Source organism: Sus scrofa, chromosome 7, assembly GCF_054392235.1.
Source record: "Sus scrofa isolate SSC_HxYL_T2T_F1_AM1 chromosome 7, Sscrofa_HxYL_maternal_Yorkshire_Landrace_v2.0, whole genome shotgun sequence".
NCBI lineage: Eukaryota > Metazoa > Chordata > Mammalia > Artiodactyla > Suidae > Sus > Sus scrofa.
In genome coordinates this window covers 99808844-99832456 of record NC_139389.1, presented here as the reverse complement: position 1 = coordinate 99832456, position 23613 = coordinate 99808844, and the positions used below count along the sequence as shown (strand labels likewise).

At 48.8% G+C, this 23613-nt stretch overlaps 2 protein-coding genes across 33 annotated transcripts in view; one reads left to right on the top strand and one right to left on the bottom strand.

Annotated features, from left to right (window-relative positions):
- PLEKHG3 (pleckstrin homology and RhoGEF domain containing G3) overlaps positions 1-12936 on the bottom strand; it is a 47173-nt gene extending 34237 nt beyond the window's left edge. For 22 of the 32 annotated variants that reach the window (XM_005666313.4, XM_084969456.1, XM_084969437.1 and 19 more), the window contains exon 1: positions 12101-12188. The gene's annotated coding sequence lies outside the window, so the exon portion shown is untranslated. Of the gene's footprint in view, positions 1-2110; positions 2185-5366; positions 5499-10811; positions 11034-12100; positions 12189-12657 lie in introns of those variants that run through there. The other 10 variants (XM_084969455.1, XM_084969442.1, XM_084969462.1 and 7 more) reach the window with 4 other exon arrangements.
- LOC102158547 (uncharacterized) lies at positions 11547-12988 on the top strand. The gene is made up of 3 exons (XM_084970570.1): positions 11547-11739; positions 11821-12532; positions 12851-12988. Exons 1-3 carry the CDS (start codon positions 11547-11549, stop codon positions 12903-12905), a joined length of 960 nt encoding a protein of 319 aa, XP_084826696.1. The 3' UTR covers positions 12906-12988.
- The last annotated feature ends 10625 nt before the right edge of the window (positions 12989-23613 follow it).

Here is a 23613-nt window from a genome sequence, read left to right as displayed (position 1 = left end):
CAAACTCACTCTAGGATGGCTAAAATCAAAACCACGTTCAATAACAAGAGTTGGTGAGGATGTGGGGAAATTAGAACACTTGTACACTGCTGGTAGGAATGTAAACTAGCGTAGCCTATTTGGAAGACAATTTAGTGGTTCCTCAAAAAGTTAACTTGTAGCGTTCCCTCTGTGGCTCAGAGGTAACAAACCCAACTAGTTTCCATGAGGATGCAGGTTTGATCCCTGCCTCGTTTAGTGGGTTAAGGATCCAGCATTGCTACGAACCATGGTGTAGATGGCAGATGCAGCTTGGATATGGCTGTGGCTGTGGTGTAGCACAGCAGCTATAGCTCTGATTGGACCCCTAGCCTGGGAACTTCCCCATAGGCTGTGCAGGTGTGGCTCTAAAAAGAAAAAAGACAAAAAAACAAAAAAGTGAACTTATAAATAATTGTCTCCAGTATGTCACATAGAAACTAGGAGATCTATATGCTGTGTACAAAAATTTGTACACAACTGTTCATAGCAGCATTATTTATAACAGTAAAAAAGTGGAACAGCTCAAATGTCCCTCAACTGATGAACAGATAAACAAAATTCCATACACTGGAATGTTATTTGGCCATAAAAAAAGAACTGATAATATGCCACAACACAGTTGACTCTTGAAAACATTATGTTAAATGAAATAGGCTAGCCAACAGAACTATGTACATATGACTCATTCATGTAAAATGTCCAGAATAGGCAAATCTAGAGATAAAAGTAGGTCAGTGTTGCCTAGAGCTAAGGAATGGGGGGAAATGGGAAATGACTGCTAAAGGTACAGGGGTTCTTTTAGAGGTAATAAAAACGGTTTAAGATTAGATAGTGGGGATGGTTGCACAACTCTGAATATATTCTGAAAACCACCTTACATGGGTGAATTTTAAGATATGTGAAATGTATCTCAATAAAGTTACAAATCAATCAAATCTTAAAAGTAGTAAGTCAGCAGGAAAGGTAGAGACTGTTCAATAGCTAGTAGTGGAAAAATTGGCTAGTCCTCTGGAAAAAAATAAAATCAGTTCCATCTTATAAGGTTGAGTGGTTCTCAACCTTGGCTGGACATAAAAAGTCACCTCGGGTGTTTCATAACCATGCCTGGGCCCCACCCCAAGATATTTTTATTTTATTGGTCTGATCTGAAATGAGGCTCAGACATCCCTTTTTTTTAAGTTCCTCATGAGGCTTTAACATGTAACTAGAGTTGAGAACCACTGTCACATAAAGGAAATACATTCCAGGTAAAACGTAAGTGCAGAGGCAAAACTTAAAAAAGAAAATATACTAAGGAGTTCCCGTCGTAACTCAGAGGTTAATGAAACCAACTAGTATCCATGAGGTTGCAGGTTTGATCCCTGACCTTGCTCAGTGGGTTAAGGATCTGGCATTGCCGTGAGCTGTGGTGTAGGTTGCAGACACAGCTCAGATCCCGAGTTGCTGTGGCTGTGGCGTAGGCTGGTGTCTACAGCTCCAATTGGACCCCTTGCCTGGGAACCTCCATATGCCATGGGAAGTGGCCCTAGAAAAGGCAAAAAGACCAAAAAAAAAAAAAAAATCAGGATAGAAAAAGATTTTTGAACAAGCTGTAGAAAGTACAAATAAGAGACTGGCAAATCTGACATTAAAATTAAAACTTCTCAGAGTCCTCTTGTGGTACAGTTGGTTAAAGATCTGGTGTTGTCACTGCTGTGGTTCGGGTTTGATCCCTGTCCCATGAACTTCCACACACCATGGGCGTGACCAAAAAAAGAATTAAAGCTTCCCTTTGAAAAAGACATTGATACGGTTAAGACAATCCAGAGCTATATGTAATCAATATAACCTACAAAAGAGTATCATTTATTTAACATACTTGCACACATATATATATACATTTTTTAACTCCTAAAAACCAACAAGAAAAAGACAATGATAATTATAACTGAAAAAGTACCAAGAATCTCTAACTTGTAGGGTGGGGAGCAAGAGGACAGAGGTTGAAGACTTTTCTCTGTATCACCTTTTGAGATTTGAATCATGCGGATGTATTATCTGGTTAAAAAGTTGTTTCGTTTTGTTTTGTTTTTTCATTTTAGGGCCTCACCTGCAGCATATGGAAATGCCCGTGGCCAGGGGTCCAATCAGAGCTGCAGCTGCAGGCCTGCATCCCAGCAACACCTGATCCAAGTCACATCATCAACCTAAGCTGCAGCTTGCCGGATCTTTAACCCACTGAGTGAGACCAGAGATCCGACAGACACTGTGTTGCATTCTTAACCTGCTGAGCCGCAACAGGGACTCCAGAAAAAGATTTTTTGTTTTTTGTTTTTGTTTTTAATGTAAAGGGCAAAGTTTCAAAGTTCCCTGGTGGCTCAGTGGGTTAAGGATCCAGCATTGTCACTGCTATGGCTCAGGTAGCTGCTGTGGCACAAGTCTGATCCCTGGCCCTGGAAATTTCACATGCTGCCATGGCCAAAAAAAGAAAAAATGGGCAGTCTCACAGAACAATAAACATGGCTAGTCAATAAACACAAAAAGTGTTCATCCCTACCTTTAAACAAAAGTGCTAATTTTAAAATATAATTTAAAAATAAAATAGGAGTTCCCATTGTGGCTCAGTGGTTAATGAATCTGACTAGGAACCATGAGGCTGCGGGTTCAATCCCTGGCCTCGCTCAGTGGGTTAAGGATCCAACGTTGCCATGAGCTGTGGTGTAAGCCGGCAGCTACAGCTCCAATTAGACCCCTAGGCTGGGAACCTCCATATGCCACGAGTGCGGTCCTAGAAAAGACAAAAAGACAAAAAATAAATAAAGAAAATAAAGATACCATTTTAGGAGTTCCCACTGTGGCACAGGGGGATCAGCAGCATCTCTGCAGCACCAGGACGTATAATTAATCACCAGCTCAGCACTGGGTTAAAACGATCTAGCGCTGCCGCAGCTGTGACATAAGTTGGAATTGTGGCTCAGATCTGACCCCTGGCCCAGGAACCCCATATGCCAGATGGTGGCCAAAAAAAAAACAAAAACATTGTGTATCTACTAGATTATAAGACACAATCCAAATGTTAGTGAAATGGGGCTCTTGTATTTCTGCTAAGAACAGGAATCAGTTACAAATTTCTTCAAGACCTTATTTGCTCGTATCTTTTTTTTGGCTGCTCCCACGGCACATAGAAGTTACCAGGCCAGGGATCCAACCTGGGTCACAACAGCAACCTGTGCCACAGCAGTGACAACGTCAGATCCTTAGCCTGCTAAGCCACTAGAGAACTCCCACGGCTATACCATGAAAAGCGTAACTTACAACCCAGGAATCCCACCCCTGAAACACACGGTGCAGAAGATTACACGGATGGCCAGTACGGTATTTCTTATAGTGGTAAGAAAATAGAAACAACCTAAATGTCCATCCATAAAGGAGCTGTAATATAATTATACAATAGATACTAGATGACAGCTCAATGAACAAATTAGACTTAAATATATCAACAAGGATAAATCTAGACCACAATGGATTTTTAAAAATGCAAGTTTTTGGAATTCCTCTCATGGCTCAGTGGAAACGAATCTGACTAGTATCCATGAGGATGCAGGTTCGATCCCTGGCATTGCTCAGTGGGTTAAGGCTCTGGCATTGCCATGAGCTGTGGTGTAGGTCACAGATGCGGCTCAGATCTGGCATTGCTGTGGCTGTGGCATAGGCCGGCAGCTGCAGCTCCAATTCGGCCCTTAGCTTAGGAACCTCCATAGGCCTTGGGTGCAGCCATAAGAAGCAAAAAACAATAAAAAAATAAAAATGCAAGTCTGGAGTTCCCTGGTGGTGCAGTGGATTAAGGATTCGTCGTGGTCACTGCTACAGCTTGAGTGCTGCAGTAGCACAAGCTCGATCCCTAGCCTGGGAACTTCTGCATGCCATGGGTGCGGCCAAAAACAAAAATGTAAGTTCAAGAAGAATACACTCAATGTAATGCTACATACGTCAAAATCAAAACAACACAATGCTATACTTACAGATAATAGTAAAAAGTATTAAAATGTGCAAAGAAACGATAAACACTGTATTCAGGAGAATGTAACTTGTGGGGAGGGAGGGCTAAGAAAGGGATAAGGAAGAAAAAAGAAGCTTTATTTGCCTCCCATAACATTCTATCTCTATAATAAAGGAGAGAAGTAAATAGGATAAAATTGCCATTTGCCAGATATGGGTGATGGGAACACGGGGGGTAGGGGTTCCTAGGCAGGAGTGGGCCCCCACCACACTGGAGACGAACTGGAACAACCAGCACTGAGACTGCATCTTTCAGCAGCATCCAGAACCAAAACAAAGGAACAAAGCTCCCGATGGAAAGAGGCCTGGGATTTTTGAAACTGCAGCTCCTCCCCGTCATTTTCTGACCTCAGACAGTGCTGTGTGGCACCTAGGTAAATGCTTAACATGTAAATGTACTGAAGGCATTCTAATTTCCACTGAGGCAAGCACCCTTTGGGATCACTGGCAGTCTGCTCTGGGTGGAGCAGAATTAAGTGTGGGCTCATCCTGGCTCTGCAGTAACACCATGAAGCCTTGACTGGCCAGAACCCCTGCAGAGAGAGCTGTCCAAAAAGCCATGGTTTCAAGAGCATGCCCAGTTTCCAAACAGTCTGGGGCAGAGCTCAGATCATGTGCTCCAGAGTCATTCAGAAGTTCAAACTCATCCCTGCCAAGTCTTAGCCGAATGATCCTAGAAAAGTTACCCATCTTGTGTGGACCCGGTTTCCTTATCTGTAATTGGGGGTACCACCGCTTACTTTGCCTTTTTGAGAGGACTGGTGATATTATTACCTAAGTAGCCACAATTTTAAATTTTAGTCAATCGAATTGGGACATCTTTCACAAACATGTTAGGAGTTCCCATCGTGGCTCAGCAGAACCGAATCTGACTAGTACCCATGAGGACGCAGGTTCGATCCCTGACCTTGCTCAGTGGGTCAAGGATCCGGCATTGCTGTGAGCAGTGGTATAGATTGCAGACGTGGCTCGGATCCCACATGGCTTGGCTGTGGTGTAGGCCGGCAGCTATAGCTCCAATTCGATCCCTAGCCTGGGAACCTCCATATGCTGCGGGTTCGGCCCTAAAAAGACCAAAAAAAAGCCCCACATTACACACTTTCTTCCCTGCCTTCCTAAACGGTCAAGGGAAGATAATTTAACCTTTTCTTGATGACTCAGGATCGCCATTACCAGCAAAGCATCAATTATCAAAATGATGATCCCCCAAGGGCCGAGGCATGCCAAGCCATTCCACCTAAATAAATGACCTCCAGCTCTTATGCTTGAGGTTGATTTTTAGTGTTTTGATCTCCCTCCACGCTTACTGTCAACTGTAAGTTGCACGAGGGTCATTTTTCCTCTCTATGCTGGTCTCTCGACACTCTTTCCTTTGCTGCTTCCTCTCAGTTGCAGGCTTGGAAATAGGATGACACAACTCCTATTAGGGTCTGAGGGGGCTGGGGTGTGAAAAAAAATGCAGGAACTTAGGTCTTGGCCATATGCATAGAAGCAAAGCTGCTGGAGAGCCATGTCCTAAATAGGGTAGGAGTAGGAGAGATGGGATATTACAGGATGAACCATAAATCAAGCCCACAGTCACACCCTACCAACCACTTCGGACCCAACATGCATGGGGGCAAACTCTCAGCAGGCCTGGGAGGATTGGTCCCAGTGACCACAGGCACCCTTTCACTTGTCCAGGCTGGAGGAATACAGAGCTGCCTGCCCCTGGATCAGCGCAGCTGACCACAGGTTCAATGGCTTAGAATCTTATACTGTATCCTAGACACTTTCAGGCAGGAATAGACCATTTGCAAAGAGCGTGAAAACGTCTCTAAATCCTGAAGTTTCATCACAGAGTAGGGTCTTACTTATTTAACAAATATTTATCGGACTCCTACTGTGCAGCATCCATCCTGGCAATGGATAGGATAGATAAAGGCCACAAAAGTACCAGTTCCCTTTTCCTTTCAATAAACACTTGCCATCTACTGCTCAAGAATCTCTGACTTATACACAAACACATACACACACAGTCTTGTGGCCTGGGAGGAAAGGATATGAGTTTTTAAGAGCTTCCAGTACCTACAGAACCCTTCTTTCCTCCTAAGATCCCATTACCACAATAAAGTAGACCTGTTACTCCTCTAGCCTCCCTCCCTCCATTCTCAGCCAAACTCCAGCAACAATGAGAGCAACCCCAGTACCCTCGAATATCTGTTTCCCAAAAGGCTACATGCACAGTCACCACTGTGCCCACTGGAACCTCAATCAGGTCCTGTGGTCAGCCCCAGAGCCTGCTCAGCACGAAACAGAGTTTGAGAGTCCTTAAAAATCCATTCCTTAGAGTTCCTACTGTGGTGCAGGACGTTAAGAATCCGTCTGCAGTGTCTCAGGTCACTGTGGAGGCACAGGTTCAATCCCCGGCCCAGCATAGTAGGTTAAAAGATCTGGTGTTGCCACAGCTGTGGCGTAGTTACAGCTGCCACTTGGATTCAGTCCCAAATCCAGGAACTTTCACATGCCTTGGGTGCAGCCAAAAAAAAAAAAAAAAATCCATTCCTTGAGCTTAAGCCAGGAGGGCTCCCTCTCCAAAGGCCAGCAAGAGAACTAGAAAAAGCCCCATTCTTCCTTAGCTGGCATTCCCATATAGCAACAGCCCACCCAGGGCTAGGCTTAACCCACCATTGCCTTCTTCCTCTGGCCCCATGGAACAAAAGCTGAAGCAGGTGAAATCACCAAGCCTAGACTACTCTCAAGATAGGACCTCCCCCCCCCCCAGGAGTTCCCATTGTAGCTCAGTGGTTAACGAATCTGACTAGGAACCATGAGGTTGCAGGTTCAGTCCCTGGCCTCACTCAGTGGGGCATTGCCATGAACTATGGTGCAGGTCACAGATGCAGCTCGGATCTGGCGTTGCTGTGGCTGTGGTATAGGCTGGCAGCTACAGCTCCGATTAGACCCCTAACCTGGGAACCTCCATATGCCGTGGATGCAGCCCTAAAAGGACAAAAAACAAACAAAAAAAAGATAGGACCCCAGCACAAGCTCATCATACTCTTTTGATTATGGTTTACTCTGTTCTCCATACTAGGTGTGCGCAAAGACAACTCAAGCACAGTCTTTGTCATCAGACAGCTGCTAAACAGGGTACAAATAAAATAAATAGAGCAGAGACCCTGCTAACAAGGCCAGCCTTTATCCTCGAGGGCCAATACCCAGAGGGGCTGCCAGCGCCTCTGGCTGCACTTCCTTCCGATCACAGGTTAATGGACCCGGCCCAGTTTTCATTCTCTTCTCTGACTTGAGGTCACACAACCGTCATAAAAATGCCTGAGGCGTTCTGGGGCCCTATTGCCACTTCCTCCGAAGCCAGATTAAAGCTGGCTTCAGCCAGGCTCCCAGCACTGACTGGCGGGCCGGGAAAGTTCCTTCCCCACAGGGCCAGCTGGGCTATCCTGCGCGTGGAACGGGGCTCTCAAGGGGAGTGGTCTGGCGGATGACCGCTTCCCCAGGCCTCGCCCTCCGCCGCCCAGCCCCGCTTCCTGAGCCAGGGCCGGGCCCCCAGGAAACCGCTCACCGCAGCTTTTGACAGCAGGCTTTGAGATCAGGCTCCTCCCTTTGAGGTCTAGGTTCCAGCTCAGACAAGACGAGGATCCTCAGATCAGCTGGCGGAAGCGGCGTCGAGCTGAGCCGAGTCCAGCCAGACTCTGGGCGCTCGTCGTGTCTGTCCATTCTGTCAACTTGAAATTTCGGGTCCACGGTGGACCCTTTTTGAACCTTTTTCTGGAGCTGCCTCTGAGCTGCCATCGGAAGCCTCCTGCACCTCTGGGCTCCTAAAACAACTCCACCCGGCATCTGCCCAGCTTTCCCCTGCCCCTCCTGCGTTTTCGCCGTCCCGTCGTCTCCCTCTCTGAGGGTTCATTTATCTACAGGACGCTGGGGGAGGGGCAGAGAGCCTTCCCAGCTGTGAGGCAGAGTGAGTGGCAGGGATGGAGGTGTGATTCATCCTGGCTGGTTGGAAGCAAGGGAAATTCCAGGGCAGGGGAGGGTCAGGCCGCCCCAGCTCACCCAGGCAGCAGGGGAAGCAGCGCGCACACACACCTGGGAGTCCCACATCCTCAACAAATCCAGGATAGGGTAGAAAAGTCTCACCAGCTCGAGAGTCAGCACTAACTAGGGTTTCTATTGCCACCTCCCTCTCATGAATCCCCCACATGCCTAAAACGGAAAGATTTCCATCTAGAGGCTTTAGCAATGATGGCATTAAATAACGTGGGCTCGCCCTGCAGAATTTGGTTGGAGAAATAACAACATAAAAGACTCTCACTAATGGGAGTTCCCGATGTAGCACAATGGATAGGCAGTGTCTCTGGAGCACTGGGATGCAAGTTGGATCCTCCCCCGCCCAGTACTGTGGTTAAGGATACAGTGTTGCCACAGCTGCTGCTTGGGTTGCAACTGCTGCTCTGATCTGATCCCTGGCCTGGGAACTCCATATGCTCTGGGACAGCCAAAGAAGAAGGGAAAAAAAAAAAAAGACTGTCACTTACTGAATAGCTCTATAAGCCCTAAGAAGTTAACACATGTTAGCTCACTGTTCAGTCTCATAAAACCATACATGGTAGGTATGATGACTAACTCCACTTTACAGGTGAGAAACACAGGCTCAAAGGAGTTTAGCACCGCAGGAGCTAGCAAGCTGTCAAGCCGGGATCTGAATCCCAGTATATGCAATTCCAAGCCCTGCTCCTCAGTGCTGCAGTGAGTTGCCTGAACTGGGTTTCAAGAGGACATCAGAGATGAGAGGAAATTCCTCCTTCAGTAATTACCAAATATCCCTTCCTCAGGATGCCTCCTAGGCACCCCAATCTGAAACACCCTCTCCCCTCACCCCCATGACAATTCCATCCACCTTCCCCATCAGATTTCACTAATTATCATTAACTTACCTTCCCTTTCAATTGTCTGTTCTGCTTATTGTCTGCTTCCCCCACTAGAAGTCATCCATGAGGCCAATGATTGTTTTTTGTTTGTTTTTTGTCTTTTCTAGGGCCACTCCTGCGGCATATGGAGGTTCCCAGGCTAGGGGTCGAATCGGAGCTGTAGCCACTGGCCTATGCCAGAGCCACAGCAACTCAGGATCCGAGCCGTATCTGCAACCCACACCACAGCTCACGGCAACGCCAGATCCTTTACCGAGCAAGGCCAGGGATCGAACGTGCAACCTCATGGTTCCTAGTCGGATTTGTTAACCACTGAGCCACAACGGAAACTCCAAGGCCAATGATTGTTGTATGTTTTGTTCACTGCTGTCCCCTGCGTCCAGTGATGCTTCCCCCCCCCAAAAAAAAACCTGTTGAATGAATACTTTAAAATACAGCTAAGAGCAGTGAGTGCAGGAAGCAAAGGAGGACAATCTATCCATTCAGGGGAAGAAAGGAGAGGTGGGAAAAGATGGTGAGAGAACCTGGTCAGGGGCAAGGTGGGGGCTCCAGATGGGACCTCCAAGAGGAAATGAAGGTCTGCCAGGTCCCCTGTGGACTCCAGTAAAGCCTTCCTGCTGGTTAGTAGTAATTTCCAGCTGCCAGGGCCCAAGCCTGAGGACTTCTGCTGGGGAGGGCGGGCTTACCACTCTGAAACAAAGGCCTATGGACATGCAGCTGGCCAGAGAGACAGGACTGCACAGTGGCCGGGTCAGAGGGGGAGTCTGGGATTGTGATGGGGGGGTGGGGGTGGCTGCTAGTGAGGAGCTGAAGACAGCCCTCAGTGCAGCTGCAAAGGCAACACACACAAACCCCGTCCGCCCAGCGCCCAGAGTCCCCTCCACACAACAGGGAATAGCTAGATGGTTTCACCAAGAACCTTCAAAGTCAGTGCTTAGCCTGGGCTGGCAGCAACCCCCCCACCCCACCCCCAGGCGTGGAATCTGAGCTTTCGCAAGGTTCTGAGAGGAGAGTGGGGCTGAAGGCGCAAGCCATACATCTGGAACATAGGTCCTCTTCCCTTCCTGCCCTTGTCATCTCTCAGGCCATGGCCTTTGGCCACCTCCAGTGTAAACACAGTGACCCGGGGATAGCTGTGGATCTGGTAAAGCAAATGTTTACTCTGGAGCTGAAATACTAGAGGCCAGGGTATAAATGTCCACTATTGGCTCCTGGTTATCTACTCTCTCCTTGGCACATATGGGACACATGCACTAAATTGTAAAGCTCTCGAGCCCCGCCCCACCGTTGCCAGCCACAGTGAGCCCTTTATTCTGCACAGGAGTTTTTGCAGCTCTCTCCATGTACAGGACACATTTTGATCCTTACCAGAGCCTCTGAGGAAAAGCAGGCAAGGACCCAATTCTATTCATGTGGAAACTGAGTCAGAGAAGATATGTGACTTGCTCAGGTCATGTTGGAGAAAGCACAGATTCGACAGTGAGGAAATCTGAGTTTTGGCCCCTATTTGGCCAACAGGAGGAACCAGGCTCCCATCTCTGGGCTCTGCTGCCTTCATGGGCAGGGGGCATAGGCTCATCTCAGGTGCCTTCCAGCCCAAATGACTCTATCAATCCCTGATGCCACAGAGTAGAGCCAGGACTAAAACTCAGGCAAAATCCTGTGCTGGACTCCTACCCAGGCCTGGGGTTGTCCCACTATCCCAGATATGCCACTTCTAATAACAGGCAGTAGGAAAGCTCATGGCAGCTCCTAGGCAAACCCCCTCCCTCTGACTCAGTTCAGCCCATGCCCACTCCCTGCCTCATCACCAGAGCAATATACCTGGGGAGCCAAGGGGTTGCCCGGCCTTCTGGGAAGGGAAGGGGGCAGCAGAGGCAGGAGTGTTAACAGCAGGAGCAGGACCACAGCGAAGAGGGTGAACAGAGAAGGGGTACACCTCTTTGCGGTTCTTATTCTCTAGGTTTTCTGCTGGAAATGATTGGGGTGAAGTCACTCAGGATTCCACTCCGAATCCAGCATAGGAGAGGCTGGAAAGGCACTTTCCTGAAGGGAGGCAGACAAAATGCTCTGTGGGAAGGCCTGGGGGCTGTCATTACTCTCCCTGCTTATTATTTCTTAAGCAAGGCCGGTGTGGCTGGGCAGCGCACAGAGGCAGGGCTGAGGAGACCCTGGGAACTCCCAGCCCGGGGTTCCCTGTAGGGTGATGCAGTCCAGATCGTCTCTTGGGAGCCCCAGAACAGGAGACCGGCCCTTTCATCTGCCAACAGTTTAGTGAGTGACTTCAAGGGTGCAGCTCTTAACAGTGGCCACTAACATCGCCCCACCCCAGGCCACACCCCTCCAGCCTCCCCCACTATTACAGTTCCCATTCGGTTCTTCCTTTTGTTTTCAAAAGCAGCTCCAAAGAGTAAAAAGCAGCTCCCTAAAAAGTCTTGAAATTTTCAAGTTTGCACCCCTTCTCTTAGCTTTCCAAACCAAAGGGCTAAGAAGAGGGAGAAAATTAACCGAACCCACTTTGGGAGTGGGCGAGGTTGAGACCGTGGCGGGCAATCGCCTATGTGCTTTCGACTCCCCGACGCCCCTTTTCTGGCCCCCAATCTAATCCCTCTAGGATACGATCTGAGATTCCCAGAGCGAGTACCGTGTGGCACCAACCCGGAACAGGCTGCTGGCGCCTCTCGAGCTACCGGGACCAGAGGCTCGGTTCCTTGCCCAAAAGAGTTTACCCTGCCCGGGTCCACAGTGCGAGGCAAAGACCAGCCCTCCTAAAACCTCCTGCCGTGGGCGCGGGTGGGCGCAACCTCGCAGGCTTCCCAGATTTCAAACTGAGCCTCCTGGAGTCACCCGGCGTGTACGCTCCTTTCGTTTCCGGGGTGGGGGCTAAAGGACAAAAAATGTCTCCTGGCAGTAGCCTCCCGAGCTCCAGCCCTGGAGGGTCGCCCTGAGAGAAGCCCATGCGGCCCTGGGCCCCCCACTGCCATCTCTAGTCCTCACCCCGCAGCGGGCTGGGGCGAGCACCCTGGAGGGTGGGGGCTTCAACACCCCTCCAGGAACTGCCGCCCCGCCGGCTGCACTGGCAGAGGGCGCGGGGAGCAACGAGGGACACTCACCGAGCAGTGGTCGCCTCGCCAGGTCCGGAACGCCAGGCGCGCGAAGCCACCCAGATGCAGCCGCAACGCGAGCGCGAGTTTGAAAGTCGCTCTGGGAAGGGGCCGAGGCTGCGGGCAGTTCCCGCCCACTGCCAGCCCCTTGGCGGCCGGGGCGCGGCCAGCTGTGAGCGCGGCCCCCCGGGACCCCAGCCCGCGCGCGCCTTCCCAGCGCCCGGCAGGAAGTCGGGGCCGAGCCGAGAGGGAGCTGCAGCGGGAGGGACGGAGGGCGGACCAGGAATTTTTCCAGTGGGTGGAGACTCTGGCCCGCGGCTGGAATCCCGCGATTGGCGGCTCGGCGGGGGGAAACTTCGCGGTGCTGCGAGCTGGAACATGGGGTAAAGGCTGCGGCGGCGGTGGTGGGGCTCGCGCACCGCTAATGATTAACGCCCGCAGGTGAGGCGAGCGCGCGGCCCCGGCGGTGTGGGTCCAGCCAAACGCTGGCCGCCTCCCGGCAGCCTAGGTACGCTAAGACACAAAAGACGCACGTGGGGGCAGGGGGTTACCCCGGTGTCACAGACCTGATATCACCACTTCCCGATGGCCCAAAGAGCCCCCACTGTATGGACACGAAAGGGGACTCCCTAGTGAGTCATTAGCTGGAATCGGATTTGGGACTCCTGATCCTACCGGAGCAGGTCATCTCGATTTTTTGAGTCAGAAAGGCACGTCTTGAATTCCTCACCGAAATTCTGTCCCCGTGACCATTTACAGATGTAAAGCCAAACCTCGGAAAAGCTGTCCAGAGATGAAGAAGCCGATAACTTAGAGGGAGTCCACCTAGAGACTGCTAGGTGGGGAAAACAAGAGGCAGAAAGCTGTGTAATAAAGGGTTCATTTTGGTAAAACGAAGAGAACCTGTCTCCTGGTTTTGTTTGTATGTAATCATACGGGCGCGGAAAAGTGCACACCTGGAAAGTGAGAGGCTGAAGGGCGGAACAGGGACACACAATAAAGACAGACCGGGTTTGGAGCAGGAGCATAAACTTTAAAACCTGAAATAATACATCAGCAAAGGTGCTGGGGGGCGGGGGGAAGATGCTGCCACAGCACAAGATAGGAAGAGGAGCCCAGCATGGGAGGAGGAAAGGGACAATGACATCAGAACCACTGGGTTTGTTTGACATCCAGGAGAGATAAGTGCGTCTAGTAAACGACTTAATAATAGAGTTCATTAAAAAAAAAAAAAGCCAGAAAAAAGAAAGACAAATAAGCTACTCCAGGCAAACGCGAGCCCCAGGTGATTTACAGGGAGGGGGAGGGGCGTGCGCGGAAGGAAATGGCTTTCAGGTGACTTTGAAACTGGATCCTGGCGGAGGGTGGGGTGGAGACAGCGGGGTTCCTGCCTACCTACAGCGGTGGGGGTGGAAAGAGGTACGCGCCGGGCATGACCGGCAGGGGAAGCCGGACGCACATTCCTCGGAGAGGGAGGGTCGCACATTCCTCAGGGAGGGAGGGTCCGCTCCAGCCCCGGAGGGAAGGTGAACGCCGAGATTGGAGAGCTGGGCGGGGAGATCGGAGCTAAACAGCCAACGCGGTTCTGCCCGATACAGCCCGCCACGCAGCCGGCCGGGGTGGGGGGAATGGGAAGCCCCAGTCCCCGTCTGCTTGCCCCAGGCAGCCCATCCTGAGGCTTCCGCTTCTCTTTGATCCTGCTTTCTTCTCTGATCACCCTAATCCTATCAATCCCTTCCTGCCCACCTCAAATTCTAGCCTCCAAAGAAGGCCTCGGACTCAACTAAGCCATTGGGGAGCAGCATCCGCAGAGGTGGTAATGCCTTACCACAGTAATAATAACTCATTTAGTGAGTGCTTACTGTTTGTATAGGGCTCCTGCCATGCTATTTACAAACTTAGTCTCCCTCCATACTCACAGAGGCCTTGTGTGCGAGTGTTAGGAAAATCAGGTTCATCTGCTTGCCACAGGAAAGCCAATACTCCAGAAACAGGTGTTGTGTTTTGTTTTGGTTTTATCTTTTTAGGGCCCCACCTGCGGCATATGGAAGTTCCCAGACTAGGGATCAAATCAGAGCTGTAGCTGCCGGCCTACACCACAGCCACAGCTACTTGTGATGCAAGCTGCATCTGCAACCTACACCACAGCTCACAGTAACACCGAATCCTTAACCCACTGAGCAGGGCCAGGGATCAAACCTGAATCCTCATGGATACCTGTTGTGTTCGTTACCGCTGAGCCACATTGGGAACTCCGAGAAACAGGTGTTGATTGGAAAGGAAAGGTTGCTTTATTCAGGAGGTGGGCAACCTGGAAAGATGACAGACTCCTGCCCCAAAACGAACTCTGGAGATTCTGCTGGACCATCATTTGAGGAGGAGGTCTGAGTCTTCCTTATCTTCCACTGTATGCAGACTTTCTTCTGATAGGTTGATGGTAACAGGGCAGTGTTCCAGCAGTCTTTTTTTTTTTTTTTTTTTTTTTTTTTTGCCTTATTGCTATTTCTTGGGCTGCTCCCTCGGCATATGGAGATTTCCCAGGCTAGGGGTCTAATCAGAGCTTTAGCCACCGGCCTACACCAGAGCCACAGCAACGCGGGATCCGAATTGCTTCTGTCAACCTACACCACAGCTCAAGGCAACGCCGGATCATTAACCCACTGAGCAAGGGCAGGGACGGAACCCGCAACCTCATGGTTCCTAGTCGGATTCGTTAACCACTGCGCCACAATGGGAACTCCTCCAGCAGTCTTATGCTCAGCCAGAGGTTACCATCCCCAACCTGGATGGGGGCTTTAGTTCCTGCAGAAGAACTCAAAGATATTGTTATGCGTATTCCTTGATTAGAACCTGGACTCTGCTTTCGCCGCACTATTGTTTCTTTTTCTTTCTCTCTCTTTTTTTTTTTTTTTTTTGTCTTTTTGCCTTTTCTAGGACCACTCCGCGGCATATGGAGGTTCCCAGACTAGGAGTCTAATCGGAACTGTAGCCGATGGCCTACACCACAGCCACAGCAACGTGGGATCCGAGCCGCTTGTTCGACCTACGCCATAGCTCATGGCAACGCCGGACCCTTAACTCACTGAGCAAGGCAAGGGATCGAACCCGCAACCTCACGGTTCCTAGTTGGATTCGTTAACCACTGAGCCATAATGGAACTCCAGTTTCTATTTGTTTTAATGTATATCTTATTTCCTAAAAAGAGTGTAATCTTTCCTTATGGCAGAAGTCATGTAGGGTGTACTCTGCAGAACAATGCTGAATTCAGAGGAAAGAAGCCAGTTTGTGAGAAATCACGCAGTCTCACTTCTAAGAATAAAACTCTGGGTCTGGGCCCAGGAGTTCTAGACCGAGGTCGCTCCACAGCCCAGAGCCTCTCTCTTTCTGCCTTTTGCTTTAGTATCCTCACCCCCTCCGCTATTAAGTCATTTATTATTATAATAATACCTTGTAATGCCTTTAATCCAGAATCTCAAAGTGTTCTAACTCATCTTCAAAGTGCCCCCACCTGAGATGGAGAGATGGCGGTATTTTCCCCATTTTATGGGTGAGAAAACCAAGACAACACAGAGTTGAAATGACTCACCCTGGAAATCAATGGCAGGGTTTCTTCTCCCAGCCCTTCCCCTCCTCCTTCCAAACTCTGGGCTTGCCAACATTTGCATCAAAATTTCAAATCTCAGAGACAAAGGCCATTGAGTTTTCACAATAAAGGACATTTCCAAACTGTCCTCTCAGCTGCTCTATTGTGGTAGACCTCAGGAGAGGAGGGGATGGAAACCTGCTGAAGGGCTCCGTGCTTCCAGCCCAGAGAAGGAGCAAGGGCTGGCCGGGTGGGGAGTGAAACCCCCAAACTGGAGGAAATCTCTGTCATAGGCAACCTATAAAGCACCACCAAACTCCCAGGTCTCAAAGCTTTCAGAGTTTCAAGTTGCATTTCAGCAACATTTCCTGCAATGTGAGCCGCAAGCAATGACAACAACAAAGCAGATACATTGGACATCATCAAAATGTACACTTTTTATGCTTCAAAGGATGTCAAGAAAGTGAAAACGTGCAACAAGTGGGAGAAAGATTTTGCAAATCATATATCTGATAAAAGACTGTACTTATAAATTGTAAAGAACTCCTAACAACTCAATAAAAAGTCAAATAATCCAAATTTATAAATGGGCAAAAGATCTAAATAGACATTTCTCCAAAGAAGATATACAAATGGCCAGTAAGCACCTGAAAAGATACTCAATATCATTAGTCATCATGAAAATGCAAATCAAAAAACATTATGAAATTATCACTTCATACCCTTTAGAATAGCTAAAATCAAAAACACATTCTAGGAGTTCCGTCGTGGCTCAGTGGTTAACGAATCCGACTAGGAACCATGAGGTTGCAGGTTCCGTCCCTGGCCTTGCTCAGTGGGTTAAGGATCCGGCGTTGCCGTGAGCTGTGGTGTAGGTTGCAGACTCGGCTCGGACCCTGCGTTGCTGTGGCTCTGGCGTAGGCCGGCAGCTACAGCTCCGATTCGACCCCTAGCCTGGGAAACTCTATATACCGAGGGAACAGCCCAAGAAATGGCAAAAAGACAAAAAAAACAAAAAACAAAAAACCCCACATTCTAAAAAGTGTTAAGATGTAGAGAAATTACAACCCTCGTACACTGTGAGTGAATGTAGAAAGGTACAGTCACTTTGGAAAATAGTGTGGTAGCTCCTCAAAAGGTTAAACATGGAGTTACCATATCACCCAGCAATTCTACTCCTAGGTAATAAACCCAAGAGGAATGAAAACATCTGTCCATATGAAATTTTGTACACAAATGATGCATAGCAGCATCATTCATAAGAGCCAAAAGGTGAAAACAATCAACTGTCCATCAAGTGGTGAATTGATAAACAAAATGTATTATTCACTCATTAAAAGGAATGAAGGGGAGTTCCGTGGCACAGAGGAAATGAATCCAACTAGGAACCATGAGGTTGCGGTTGGATCCCTAGCCTCACTCAGTGGGTTAAGGATCTAGCATTGCCATGAGCTGTGGTGCAGGTCACAGACGCAGCTCAGATCTGATGTTGCTGCAGCTATGGCTGTGGTGTAGGCCGGCAGCTGTAGCTCCCATTAGACCCCTAGCCCCTGGGAACCTCCATATGCCACAGGTGGGGTCCTACCAAAAAAAAAAAAAAAAAAAAAAGGAACGAAGTACAAATTCATGCTACAACATAGATGAACCTTGAAAAGATTGTGCTAAGTGAAAATAGCCAGTCATGAAGGACCACATATGTGTAACTCCATTTATATGAACTGTCCAGAATAGGCAAGTCTACACAGACAGAAAGTAGATTAATGGTTGCCTAGAGCTAGAGTAGGGTAATGGGAAGTTGAAGGAAATGGGGGTGACTGCTAACAGGTTGGGGGTTCTTTTAAAAGTACAAATACTCTTATACTTTAGTACAAACACTAAAAATATTTCATATACTAAAAGTCATTGAATTGCATACTTTCAATGGGCAAATTTTGTGGTATATGAAATATATCTCAATGAATTTTTTTTTTTTTAAGTGTGCCACTACCACATGTTCCAGAGTTACCCAGGCAACCTATAATCAGAATCCATCAGAACCCTAGAGTCCCTGGCAGCCTAGTGGTTAAGGACTCAGCATTGCCACTGCTATGGCTTGGGTTCGATCCCTGGCCCAGGAACTTCTGCATGCTGCAGGCATTGGCCAAAAAAGAAAAAAAGGAGAAAGAATTTATCAGAACCGTATCAAAATCTTCATGGGCAGGACCCAACTCTGCAGTGCCCTGGGCAAGGAGCAGTGGGAGGAGTGGGGGGGGGGGTTGCTTTCTGAAGCTCTTTATCAATAAAAGTTTTTTCCCTCAGTCTGGACTCCTTAGGCGTCAGGAAAATCTGACATCAGGAAGGGGAAGAAAGGAGTTCCCTTGTGGCTCAGCAGTTTAAGAACCTAACTAGTCTCCATGAGGATGTGGGTTGGATCTCTGGCCTTGTTCAGTGGGTTAAGGATCTGGCATTGCTGTGGCCATGGTGGAGGTTAGTGGCCCTAAAAAAAGAAACAAAACAAAACAAAAACAAAAAAAAAGGGGAAGAAAGTGTGGGGCAAGGAAGAGGAAGATGTCACCCCTCCTTACTACATTCAGGCTCGTAGCCACTGCTGTGGGCGCTCTGGAAGGAAATGAGATGTTTGAGTTTGGGTCTGCCACAGAAACATTTGCCAATCGCTTGTGGTTTTTCAAGAACCTGGGAGCACATGTGAACCATTTCTGGAGAACACTTATGTTTGCTATCAGTAGATAAAGGAGCAGTAACTCAGCATTTACAACACCTGAGACCAGGGAGCTGGTCCCAAGACATCCGCCTTGAATGATCTAGGGGTGATTTACACACAAACATGATGTTCCCTCTTTAACTTCTGCCCTTTGGGCCTGAAGTTTTTCGCTTTGCCTCACATCACTACCTGTACATGAATGAAGTGTAAACATGGGACAGCGAAGCTTTATCTAGCCTAGTGTTAAAGTGAAAGATTTCCTGGAGTAGGTTTAAAAACTATAAGCTGGAGCTCCAATTGTGTCTCGGCAGGTTAAGGACCTGATAGAGACTTTGTGAGGAGGCAGCTTCCATCTCTGGCCTTGTTCAGTGGGTTAGGATCCGGCATTGTCGCAAGCTGCAGCATAGGTCACAGATGGTGCTGGGATCCGGTGTGGTACTGTGGCTGTGGCATAGGCTGGCAGCTGCAGCTCCAATTCGACCCCTAGGCCAGGAACTTCCATATGCCTCAGGTGTGGCTATAAAAAGAAAAAAGAAAAGACAAAAAACAAAAAACCCAAACTATAAGCTGAGATGATGTTTTGAGTTGTCCGTATGCTTCTTGTATCTATGTGGTTAATAGACTTTCCACTTCTATGTAAGCTTTTTCAGACCTAGGTGTTCATAAAAATCACCTGGAAACTTTCTGACCCAGGACAGAAACAGGAGTTCCCATCAGGGCTCAGCGGTAATGAACCCAACCAGTATCCATAAGGATACAGATTCAATCCCCAGCCTCACTCAGTAGGTTAAGGATCCAGTGTTGCCATGAGCTGTGGTGTAGCTTGCAGACATGGCTCGGATCCTGCATTGCTATGGCTGTGGTGCAGGCCAGCAGCTGCAGCTCTGATTCCACCCCTAGTCTGGGAACTTCCACATGCCATGGGTACAGCCCTCCCCTCAAAAAAAACCCATCAGGACAGAAACAGAACCCAGGAATCTGCCTTTTTTTAGTAAGCAAGTGAGTTAGATGCAAGAGAGATCTGTAGACTACACTTTAAAAAAAAAATTGGCCTAGGAGTTCCCTGGTGGCACAGTGGGTAGAAGATCTGGCTTTGTCACTTATATCTGTCTGGTGGCTGCTGTGGTGTGGGTTCCATCCCTGACATAGGAACTTCTGAACGCTGTGGGTGTGGCCAAAAAAAAAAAAAAAAATTGGTCTGAATTCTGCTTTGTATCTTTTCCTCTCCTGGTGCTTCCTCTTCCTCCCCTGAAACACAGGACTCAAGATAAAAACCCTGCAATCCCTCCCAGTGCTCCAAAGATAAAAGCGCCTGGCTCTAACACCTCATGATGCTGGACTAAATCAGGCTATTACATTTAATCAGATGGAAGAATTCCACCTTGATTGGTGTGAAATGCTTGATCTTCAACACCTTGGTGACAAGCAGGGCGGGGGACACCTACCAAGTACTGTACAGTAACTTTCGGAAAACAAATTAATGAGAGCTTAATTAGGAGGTAATTGCCCTGCTACTTGCAGATGGAGGCATTTCTTCCTGGCTATAATTTTGGTTGGTGTTATTTCCCTCCTGGCGGGGGTGGTATAGATTCCCCGGCTTCTCCGTCTTGTCCAAAGAGCACAGAGCAGCTGTGCCAAGGAAACAATAGGGCCCAGGTGCAGGTGCAGACCCCTCCTTTGGCTTCTATGCCAGACCATACAGGAAACATGGGTTGGTTATAACCAGATTAGGGCAACTGGGACCAGCTCCATGTAGTTTCCTATCCACTAGCATCTCCTCCAGGGGGAAAGAAGAATCAGCCCAAGGGGAGATGGGCTAACGTTGTTTCTCCGCCTGAGCAGTGACCTGGCTCACAGACCCCACTCAGTTCTATTCTGTTCTTGGCTGTCAGGCATTCCCATCAAAATCTCAAATCCCTGCCTGAGTGGTGCTTTGTGGAGGTCAGCCTAGCCTGCTCTCTTTCTCACTCTCCTGGTATGTAACTGCCCTCTTTGCAGTCTTAGAGGATGTCTAAGATTTCTTCCAATCCTGAAAATCTTGAATTCTACCATCTTTTTTTTTTCTTTTCTTTTCTTTTTTCTTTTTTTGGGCCAGCCACACCCTCGGCATATGGAGGTTCCCAGGCTAGGGGTCTAATCAGAGCTGTAGCTGCCAGCCATGGCCACGGCCACAGCCACAGCCACACCAGATCCAAGCCACAACTGCAACCTACACCACAGCTCACAGCAATGCCGGGTCCTTAACCCACTGAGTGAGGCCAGGGATCAGAGCCCACCTCATGGTTCCTAGTCAGATTCATTTCCACTATGCCACGATATCTTGGATTCTACGATCTTAAAGAACCCCAAATCGGATCTTTCAGCTACAGCAAGCTCTCTTTTCCTTTCACCTCCAAGCTTGTCTAGCGAGGGAAGCCTGGCTTTGTTACTCTTGATTCTATGATCCAAATACCCTTATCCTGGGCCTGTGGTTGTCCTCAGCCTGCTCGGAAGATATGGGGATAACATAGGACCAGGAGCAGTCAACCATCATTTGAGGACTGCCCAGCAACCTTTTGAGTCAGGTAGTAGTTTCCCCCCATTTTACAGATGAGGACATGGAGCCTTAGCGAGATCAAGTCCCAGGTGATCGTTATTTATTTATTTATTTTGTCTTATTTATTTATTTATTTTTGCCATTTCTTGGGCGGCTCTCGCAGATTCCCAGGCTAGGGGTCAAATCGGAGCTGTAGCTGCCGGCTGACGCCAGAACCACAGCAATGCGGGATCCGAGCCGCGTCTGCAACCTACACCACAGCTCACAGCAACGCCGGAACCCTAACCCACTGAGCAAGGCCAGGGATCGAACCTGCAACCTCATGGTTCCTAGTTGGATTTGTTAACCACTGAGCCACAACGGGAACTCCCCCCCAAATGCTCTTTAAATGTCAGACCCATATGAGCTGTGGTGTAGGTCGCAGACGCGGCTCGGATCTGGCGTTGCTGTGGCTCTGGCGTAGGCTGGCAGCTACAGCTCTGATTCGACCCCTAGCCTGGGAATCTCCATATGCCATGGGAGCAGCCCTAGAAATGGCAAAAAGACAAATAAATAAATGTCAGACCCAGGACATGTTCCCAGGGCCCTCTGCAGCCTAAACTCATACTCTTAGCCACCACTGGGCTACCCTAATACCCCGCCCCAGCTCCCAAGGAGCCACTAGACCCAGGCAGAAGAGGTGCAAGCAACTTAAGCAAATTAAACCCAAGATAAGACATTTCCCCACCCTATTCTGCCCAACCAAACCTGTCTGAATTGCTTCCAACTCTCCAGAAAGCGTCTAGGCTCACAAATGAGTTACAGACTTGTTCAAGGGGCTGGCCAACTGAATGACGGGGAAAAAAAAGAATGTGTTCAGGGTCATAAAACAGATGAGAGGGGGAAAAAGCCAAAGTCTCTAAATGCTTGTGACGTGATGGCTTAAGCTAGCCAGCTATAAAAGGTGAGGCAGGGCCTTTGCCTGGCAACCACAGACTTTTAAGCCCTAATGACAGCTCTACTGCCTGTTTCCGAGGAAGAGTTCCACCGCTAGAACTTCTGAACATTCTGTCCTGCCTGCCCTGGGAGAGACGGAGGGAGCAAAGCTGCTGTTGAAGGGAGTCAGGGGTCAGTCTTCCTCCCGCTGGGCTCAGAGGCTCCTGCAGAATTGACTCCAGAACTTTCCTCCGCCCCAGCTGTCCTGCGTGCCACCACTCCTCACTGTGAGTCTCACAGGTCCTAAGACAACACTCTTCTTCCCCCGGCTCCCTTGCATCCCCGTGGCCCCAGGGAAAGGCACCTTCTCAGGCATCCAGACCAGGAGGGAGGGGGCTCTTCAGTCCCTCTGGGTGTCCCAAGGATGGTTAAGGGCAAGCTTTGGAGTCAACAGAATCTGAATGCCAGCTTTCCACTTCTCGGGCAAGCCACTTATCCTCTCTATGCCTCAGTCTCCTCATCTGAAAATGGAATGAGGGGTGGTAACTGTCTCAGGGTTTACTCAGGAATAAGTGTGAAAATATCTGCAAGGTACTTTAGCACAGTTTCTAGGGGTAGAAAGGGGTAACTAATAATGTTGTTTTTATTTCTGCTTCTGGGTGTTAGGTTCCCCACATTTCAATATCCTGGTGTCCTGGACGACACGTCAAGTCAAAGGATCTTATGGGAGTTCCCGCTGTGGCTCAGCCAGTTAAGAACCTGACATAATGTCTGTGAGGATGTGGGTTCAATCCCTGGCCTTGCTCAGTGGGTTAAGGATCTGGTGCTGCTGCAAGCTGCAGAGTAGGTGGCAGATGTGACTTGGATCCTGTGCTGCCATGGCTATAGCCCAGGCTCCAGCTGCAGCTCCAATTGGACCCCTAGCCCGGGAACCTCCATATGCCGCAGGTGCAGCTGAAAAAGAACAAAAAAGAATCTTATAACTGGAAAAGACCCTAGAAGTCACCTCATATAGGTATTTTTTCCTCTATTCTCACATACGTATATCTCTAAGAATGAGATAATATTAGTAAAATACTTAGCACGTGCCTGGGATATGGCAAACACTTGGTAAATGTTAGGGTTTGTGAGTTAATTTTATGTGTATACTTGACAGAATCACAGGATGCCCAGATATCTGGCTAAATGTTTTTGGTTGTCTGTGAGGATGTTTCCAGAAGAGACTAGTATTTGAACTGGTGGACTGAGTGTGTGTGGCCCTCCCCACTCTGTGCGGATCCAATGCAGGTGGGCCTCATTGGATCCACTGAGCACCCACATAGAACAAAAAGTTGAAGAGGGTTTGAATTCACTCTCTGCCTGACTGTGAGCTGGGGCATTGATCTTCTGGTGTCCTCTGTACTCCTGGTTCTCAGGCCTCCAGACTTGGCCTGGAACCTACGCCAGTGGTTTTCAAGCCACACCACCAGCTTTCCTGGGCCTCCAGTTTGCAGATGGCAGATCATAGGACTACTTCTCAGCTTCCAAAACACAGAAGAGCCAGGAGTGCCCACATGGCTCAGTGGGTTAAGGACCCAGTATTCTCACTGGAGTGGCTCAGGTGGCTGCTGTGGGGCAGGTTCAGTCCCTGGCCTGGGAACATCCACATACTGTGGACATGGCCAAAAAAACAACAAACAAACAGAAAAACAAAACCAGAAGGGCCAGGAAACAATTAGAGACCAGCTGAGGGCCTAACTGTGCAGTAGTTTCTATGGTCTCAGGTGTGACTCTTGGACACCTGAAGG

Coding starts and splice junctions, on each gene's coding strand:
- LOC102158547 (XM_084970570.1), top strand. CDS start 11,547: ATGTGCTTTCGACTCCCCGACGCCCCTTTTCTGGCCCCCAATCTAATC. Junction 11,740..11,820: donor GCCCGGGTCCACAGTGCGAG/GCAAAGACCAGC, acceptor TTTCAAACTGAG/CCTCCTGGAGTCACCCGGCG. Junction 12,533..12,850: donor CTAATGATTAACGCCCGCAG/GTGAGGCGAGCG, acceptor GACCATTTACAG/ATGTAAAGCCAAACCTCGGA.